The sequence below is a fragment of the Helianthus annuus genome, chromosome 16, assembly GCF_002127325.2.
Source record: "Helianthus annuus cultivar XRQ/B chromosome 16, HanXRQr2.0-SUNRISE, whole genome shotgun sequence".
NCBI classification, from domain to species: domain Eukaryota; kingdom Viridiplantae; phylum Streptophyta; class Magnoliopsida; order Asterales; family Asteraceae; genus Helianthus; species Helianthus annuus.
In genome coordinates this window covers 59,152,735-59,161,160 of record NC_035448.2, presented here as the reverse complement: position 1 = coordinate 59,161,160, position 8,426 = coordinate 59,152,735, and the positions used below count along the sequence as shown (strand labels likewise).

Sequence of the window (8,426 nt, the reverse complement as noted above, 5' to 3'; positions counted from 1 at the left end):
TCAGCAAATTAGCCGACTAACGTTCGAGCAAATTTGCTGATCATCAGCGAAACAGTATCATTTGACCCATTAGCGAATTTATCGAAGGCGACTTCGAGAACCGTGCTAGCGAATCACAGCGTTCCTATCACGGTTTCCGGCAATTATAACCTAACTTCGTTTGGTGTTTGATTTGTCAGCGAAGATAAATTGGTGTTCGTGCAGGATCCAACATCGTGTCAGCGAAGATAGCGAACAAGTTAGCGGAGATCATCAGTCAACATCGTTCGCCGGCGAAATTAAAGATTTGTCAGCGAATTTAAGCCTGTTTCAGCACACGTTTGTCAAAAACAAAGAAAAATGTCGCTAAATCAACTAAGTCCAATCGCTCAAGCGGAACTTGAAACTGGAACCACAACTCGCCCACCAAAACATGATGACCAAAATGAAGAAAGCTGGAAATCCTGTAACCAATCGTGCTGCAATAAAGAAATTGCTTGACTCGCTCCCCAAGGAATGGAGCCTGCAGTGTATGATGATCAAGAAGGAATTCCTCAACAATCCTAATCCTGTTACTCTGACAGATCTGATCAACACTCTAAGGGCATTTGAAATGGACGTAAACAAGAGAGAGATGAACACTGCTGGATATCAACCTAAAGCAACTCAACCTTCAGCAGGACTGAAGAATGTAGCGTTTCTCGCTTCAGGGGGCATTACTCCACAAGCTTCTGATCTAATTTATGCAAATGCTTCCGCAAGCGCATCTAAAGCCCCACAACTTGTTGAGAAAACGATCACTGTCGATACTCAAGCACTGAAAGTTTCAACCGAGAATGTGGCACTCTTCAACACTTTCCTAAGCAGCTATGAAGCCCTAATGTCTGGGGAATTGAAGAAGGAGATGTTTACTGCCGAAGACATGTATCAGGTTGATCCAGATGATATGGAAGAAATGGATCTGAAATGGCAAATGGCCATGATCACTCTGAGATTGAAGAAGTTTCAAGACAAGACAGGCAAGCGATTAGGTCTTGGAAAAGCTGGTTTTGACAAGTCTAAGCTGAGGTGCTACAACTGTAAGAATCTTGGACACTTCAAGCGTGACTGTCCGATGTTGAAAGAGGGAAACAGTGAAGCTACTCATGCTGCTAAACAGATCACTGCCGAAGAGAACAAAAGCAACGCTTCTCCCAGCACGCCAAAGGCTTTGGTTGTTGAAGACTATGACTGGAGCGAAGAGATCACTGAAGCTAAGGAACAAGTCAACAAAGCACTGATGGCCAAAATCTCTAGTGAATCATCTGCAAAGCACTTTGAGAAGCAGACAACGGGAATCCCAACTGGAAACAATGATGCTGACCAGGGATTGAAAGGTATTCTGCCTTCAGTGGAGTCTGGTGATAAAGCTGAAAAAGATGCTGAGAAAGGAAAGGATAAAGTTCAAGCTACAGCCATGAAAGCAGATGCATCAAAAGAGAAGGCTGACAAAGACTTGGTAAATAGTATTCCACTTAGTTTCAAGGAGAAGTTATGCTCCGAAGCATGCGTTGATGTCGTGGCACATTATAAATTCCTGAATCTGGAGTTTGAAAGGCAAAAGGACAAAGCTTTGAAAATTAATAATGAGCTTAAACAAAATGAGGCTGCATATCAGAGAAAGTTGAACTCAACTTTGGCTGAAATGCAAACTCTTAAAGAATTTGTGTTTAGAAAAGATTTTATGATAAATGATCTTACTGAAAGGTTAGAAAAAGCGTTAAATGAAAAGAACAAACTCCAGATTATAATAGATAAATGGAATGTCAGTCAAAAGGCCTTTACTGACATCAAAAATTGCCAACGACCAACGTTTGTGAAAGACGGGATTGGTTATAATGATAGGCACGGAAATGAAAGAAAACTTTTCTTTCCGCCTCACAGCAAAAACTACGTGCCTATGCCTACTCCTCATCCCGAAAATGATCTCATAAATGAAAAGGCCTCAGTTGAACAAAATGAATTTTATGAAAATGAGACAACTGCTAACTGTTCTAAAAGCAATGCAGATTCCATTGAGTGTAAAGAAGATGTGTGCGATGATGATGGAGACTGCGGAGGGTCAAAAATAGGAATTGGTTATTCAGGCGACAGTTATTCCACCGTTAACTGGTTCGTCTGGAATTGTTCTAAAAACAATGTTAAGGATGAATGTAATAGTTTAAGTAGGATGGATGACTGTAATGGCCAAGTGCCTAAAACTAAATCTGTGGATGACTGTAAGGGCCATGTGCCTACATTTGAGACCCGTGATCATGAACCTTATGTGTCTGAATGTCATGGTTTGAATTATGCGTGTCGTGATGATAATGTTGCTTGTGAATCTCCTGTATTTGTGCCAGAATTAAAAAGGAATAGCTTTGGAAAATTCCTTACAAAGGAAATTCCCGAATTTATTCCTTCCAGAACAGGTATGACAGAATCAGAAAAGAAAGCTACTGAAGATCAAGATAATGTAGAATCAAGCGCCATTACCACAGAAGACGAACAGACATCAGAAAGTTCGCATTCAGAAATCTCAACTGAAGATCAAGCAACAAGTGATGAAAGCTTCGAATGTTCAAGTTGTGAAGCAAGTGAAGAACAAAATTCAAGCAAGGACAACACGTCTGAAAGCTCACTCGATTCAGACAGTGATGAAGAATTTCCCGAAGATGAAAGCAGAGTGGACAAGAAAATGAAGAAAGCAAAAAGCTCAAGATTCTCATCACATACATCATCTTCTCACACCAAAAGACCCAGACATAAAAGATGTTTTCGCTGTGGTCATTTAGGACATACAGCAAAACATTGTAAAACCAAAAAGTTTCCTAGACCAGAACATGATTTTATTACAAACGTCACGCAGCAACTAAATTATCTTAAGAAATCTGTTAAAAATCTGGTTGATTCAACTGCGTATCTTTGGAAACAAAAAGAGGTCAAAGTGGGTCAAAACCACGATAGATTTGAAATGAAACAGATTTGGGTTCCTAAATCAAACTAATCTGTATATTTGTATATTTGTATATATCAGAATAAGCTCCAGAAATGGCTTCGAATGCTCATGGAATACATCTGGCACGTCGACAGCGGATGCTCAAGACACATGACGGGGTTAAAAGAACTATTGAAGAACTTCCGCTTTATTGATGGCGACTTCGTGTCCTTTGCCGGAGACGAAAAGGGAGGGAAGATTGTTGGAGTAGGCGATGTAGTATCCGAAGCTCTCACGCTGGAAAATGTCAACTATGTTCCAGAGTTATGCTATAATCTCATGAGCGTCTCTCAAGTGTGTGATAAAGGAATCTCAGTGCTGTTCAATGACATGGAATGCCTGTTCCTGAAGCCGGGTTATGTTGTTCCTGCAGAAATGATCATGCTTACTGCTCCAAGACAGAACAACACATATGTGCTCAACATGAAGAATGCAAAGACAAATGACAATCTAACATGCCTTATCTCTAAAGCTTCAGAATCGGAGTCACTGCTTTGGCATAGACGACTGGGCCATGTCAATTTCAAAAATATGAATAAACTATCTAAGTTAAACTTAGTTAGAGGTCTTCCGATTAAAGAATTTCCATTTTCTGAAAAATGTATTGCATGCGCCCAGGGAAAACAGCATAAGAAACCTCACAAGACCAAAGCAGTGAACACGATTTCTGCACCACTTCAGTTACTGCACATGGATCTTTTTGGTCCTATCAGTGTTAAAAGTCTCGCTAAAAGCTCTTATTGTTTGGTTGTAACAGATGATTTCTCTCGATTTTCATGGGTATATTTTCTTGAAGCAAAGAGCGAGACTGCTGAAGTCTTAAAAGCATTCATTCCCTTAATAGAGAACGTAATCAAACGGAAAGTGAAGTCCATAAGAAGCGACAACGGGTCTGAATTCAAAAATCAGACATTCATATCATTCTGCGCAGAAAAAGGGATTCATCTTCAATACAGTGCAGCCAGAACTCCTCAGCAAAATGGAGTCGCTGAACGCAAGAACAAAACATTGATTGAAGCTGCAAGAACCATGCTGGTGGACTCCAAGCTTCCAATTATCTTCTGGGCTGAAGCAGTTAATACAGCATGCTACGTTCTGAACAGGGTGCTCATCGTGAAACCTCATGGAAAGACAGCATACGAGCTTCTCTTCAAAAGAAAGCCTCTTATAGATTTCTTCAGGCCATTCGGATGTTCGTGCACTCTGTTGAACACTCAAGAAAATCTCGTCAAGTTTGAAGCTGTGGGTGATATCTGCTACTTCATGGGGTATTCATCCACTCAGAAGGCTTACCGTGTTTACAACAAACGAACAAAGATGGTGATCGAATCGTACTATGTGGACTTTCAAGAAGGAAATTACACCAACACTGGAAGCACTCCTGACTGGTTCTATGATGTGAGTGTGATCTTCAATAACTTTGAAATTCCGGAAACTGCGTCTGACCCTGAGCCAGTCGAAGACGTTCAAGTTGAACCCTTGTTTGACTCGTCTGACATTGGTTTCACTCCTTTCACCACTCGATTATCTCCATCATCTGCTGATCCGATTATGGCTGTAAATGAATCAACTGGTCACACTTCGCCTGAGAACACCCAAGAAAATGGTGCTTCTTCTTCACAGGCAAATGTGAATGAGCCAACTCAAGACGATGATCCACCAATAATTTATGTCGACGAACATTTCACCAACCTTCCGCAGCAAATCGAATCTCTGACAAATGCAGGTTACAAGACAAATAAAAATCATCCTCTTGAAAATGTCATTGGCGCAGTAGAAGAAGGAGTACGCACTAGAGGGCAGTCAGCAAGCATCAACAAAGGTCTCTTCGCAGCTTTTCTATCACAATCAGTTCCACGTGACATCGAAGACGCTATTCAAGACTCCAGCTGGGTTCAGGCAATGCAAGAAGAATTATCCCAATTCAGGAAACTCAAAGTGTGGGAACTTGTAGATCTACCTGAAGGAAAGTTTCCTATCGGCACTAAATGGGTCTTTCGAAACAAGATGGATGATCGTGGGGTGGTTATCAAGAACAAGGCTCGATTGGTGGTGCAGGGTTTTCGACAAGAAGAGGGGATTGACTACGAAGAGGTTTTTGCTCCAGTTGCAAGATTGGAAGCAATCAGAATATTCCTGGCGTATGCCTCTTATAGAAACTTCAAGGTCTTTCAAATGGATGTCAAAAGTGCGTTTCTGTACGGGAAAGTCAAGGAAGAAGTTTACGTGTGTCAACCTCCAGGGTTCGAAGATCCTCATTTTCCGGGCCGTTATTTCAAATTGGATAAAGCACTTTATGGCCTTCATCAAGCTCCACGCGCCTGGTATGAAACTCTGTCCACATACCTTCTGGATTGTGGTTATTCCAGAGGGACGATTGACATGACACTCTTCACCAAGAAGGTAGGGGAAGATGTTATGCTAGTCCAAATCTATGTGGACGATATCATATTCGGGTCAACCAATGAGGCCTTGTGCAGAGAGTTTGAATCGATCATGAAGGCAAAATTCGAAATGAGCATGATGGGAGAACTGAATTTCTTTCTGGGTTTAGAAGTGAAGCAAAGGGAGGATGGAATTCTGATTCATCAAGCTAAGTATATTCGGGACATTCTCTCGAAATATAACATGAATGACTGCAAAGTGGCAAGCACGCCATTCGCCACCCAAACAGAGCTCACTTTGGATCCTCAGGGAAAGTCAGTGAACAAATCTTTCTATCGCTCAATGATCGGATCCTTGATGTATCTGACAGCAAGCAGACCTGATATCATGTGGGCAGTTTGTCTTTGCGCTCGTTTCCAGACAAATCCCAAGGAATCCCATGAGATTGCCGTAAAGCGCATCTTCCGCTATCTGAAAGGAACACCAAAACTAGGGCTTTGGTATCCTAAAGATAGTAATTTTGACTTAATTGCTTACTCTGACAGCGATCATGCAGGTTGCAAAGTGGATCGCAGGTCGGTTTCAGGAGGATGCCAATTTCTGGGAAACCGGCTGATTTCATGGCAAAGCAAGAAGCAAACAACAGTGTCCACGTCAACAGCTCAAGCGGAATACACTGCGGCATACAGTTGCTGTTCACAAGTTCTCTGGATACAGAATCAGTTGTTGGATTACGGAATCAACATCATGAAGACTCCGATATTCATCGACAATGAGGCTTGTCTGGGAATTGTGAAGAATCCCGTGCACCACTCCAGAACCAAGCACATCGAAATTCGCATTCATGCAATTCGAGACGCTTACGAAAAGGGTTACATTCAAGTGGTGCCAGTGGATACGACACAGCAACGTGCCGACATCTTTACGAAAGCTTTTGACAAAACCCGTTTTAACCAGTTGGTAACCTGGTTAGAAATGGTTAATTTCCTTGATTGGAAATGAATCTTGTGTTGATTAAAAAAAAAAAAAAATTTAATTAAAATCAATATAATAAAGCTTTTGCTTGTTGAAAATAAAACTAGTATTGAAAAATGTCGCCCACCAAAAAGATTTTCTTGTTAAAATTTTATTTTCGGGCTAATGGACTTACGAAAATGAAAATTTTAGGGGGGATATTTAGAAAATCCTTGAAACAGATGCTTATGTCAGACTCCTGTTAGAAGAAGTGATAGAAAATTGCTAACACTTTGTCATCTCTTTGAACAGAATACAATATACAATCAGGGTACCAAGCAACGACGTGTCGGTAGATTCAGCAACACCGACGAGTAAACTGCTGGTAGGGAGCCGAACATAATATCTACACAAGAATTCTGGCTTTTCTCAGGCATTACGTACCTCAGTGGGTAACACGTTGCGGCATATGGCTTAATGGTCTTGAATCTTGCGTTGACGGATTGCCAAAGTCTGAGATTTCGGGTCTTTATATTGGAATGTCATTCGGAGGATATCATAGTTGCTCTTCTGCTGTACGGTGGTACTGACCTAGACGCGATGCTATGATATTCTCTTATTAATAAGTGCCTTAAAAAAAAAAAAAAAAGGCCAAACCCTGTATAATAAGCACCATTATTGGCCAAAATCCATAATAAGTGCCATCTTTGGCCAAATTCTCTGATAGATCAGTAGGCAACTCTGCTGTACGGTAGTACTGACCTGTTCGCCGAACCATCTATCTTAACCCTCGATAGTTCCTGGAATCTCTGTTGTACGAAAGTACAGACCTGATCTCCGTTCTATCGTTGAAGAGAATGAATCTAATATACTCACCCGTTATGAGGAATCTTTGTGCATACCTTGATCGTGGGGGTATGTCCTGATGTGGGACTCACGAGGGCGTAATGATTCTATTTTCAATAGCTTGTGTGGGGGCCATCGAAGACTTGTCAAAATTACCGAAAACATGATAAAAACACGCTCTCCGAAGGTACGTTGAAAGAAGGATGCATGGATTTAAGCGGACAAACATACTGACAGTTTTTCTTGTGCCCTGGTTAGTAATATAATAGTAATAATATATAAAGAATGTGGCAAGTGTTGGCAGTATGATCCTCTGCAGGTAAGTTCGGTAAGTGTCAGACATTTCAGGAAATTCTGAGTTAAATGAATCCTCGCAAAGCAAGAAATTTGAAGTTCGGAGTCAAAATGGCCCAAATTTTAGCATTACTGTGAATATTCTGAAATAAACAAGGTTTTAAACAAAAATGGGCACGTTTTTCGAGAAAGTTTGAAATCAACACGCGAAATCAAAAACTGTTTGACAAGGCAACAAGGGCGGCGAATTTAAGATACCAGCGAACTTACAAGTTCGCTGGTTATCTTTAACCGTACATATATATATATATTTTTACAACTGTTAAAATTTTCAAAATTTCACTTTAACCCATTTCATCGCCGGTCACTTTATCTTCTTCATCTCTTCATCTCTGATCTGATTATTATCATCAACACAAGTTCACTTTCAATCAAAGATATCAAGGTATGCTTGTTTGTATAGTTATCGTTCATCAAATTGGTAGTTATCTGTTTAAATCCTTAGTCATGGCGGATATCATTGTGTTGCTTTTGTTTGAGGGTTTGGGTTGTTTATTGGGGATTTGTTTGTTGGATTGTTTATTGGGTTTGTATTAGAAATCTTTAATCATGTTCATGTTCGCATCAGTGTTTATTCCGATATCATTTGAGTTCATAACGTATAGATTAGGCTAAAAGATCAAAAAGGGGATCGTTTGAATATGAACAGGTTAAGGGTTTTAAAGGGGTTTTGTAAGAAACGGTTGAATATGGCGAAATTATTATGGTGCCAGCGAAGTCAGCGAAAATATTTAGGGGAACTCCAAAAGTCTCGAACGCGAGTTCGAGCGATCAGCGAGCGATCTAATTCGCTCGGATAGTGATCTAAATCGCTATCTTCGCTGATCAACCATTTCCGGTAATGAAACGATGTCTTCGCTAAGTTCGCTAGCGAAGATTTACTTGAAATCAT

The 8,426-nt window shown here is 40.6% G+C and overlaps 1 protein-coding gene across 1 annotated transcript; it reads left to right on the top strand.

The window, feature by feature from the left end:
* Positions 1-408: 408 nt before the first annotated feature.
* On the top strand, positions 409-2,352 carry LOC110892631. Its single transcript, XM_022139787.2, has 2 exons — positions 409-1,477; positions 2,028-2,352. The coding sequence occupies exons 1-2, from the start codon at positions 413-415 to the stop codon at positions 2,088-2,090; spliced, it is 1,128 nt and encodes a 375-aa protein (XP_021995479.2). The 5' UTR covers positions 409-412; the 3' UTR covers positions 2,091-2,352.
* The last annotated feature ends 6,074 nt before the right edge of the window (positions 2,353-8,426 follow it).

Coding starts and splice junctions, on each gene's coding strand:
- LOC110892631 (XM_022139787.2), top strand. CDS start 413: ATGATGACCAAAATGAAGAAAGCTGGAAATCCTGTAACCAATCGTGCT. Junction 1,478..2,027: donor AGAAGGCTGACAAAGACTTG/GTAAATAGTATT, acceptor AAAGCAATGCAG/ATTCCATTGAGTGTAAAGAA.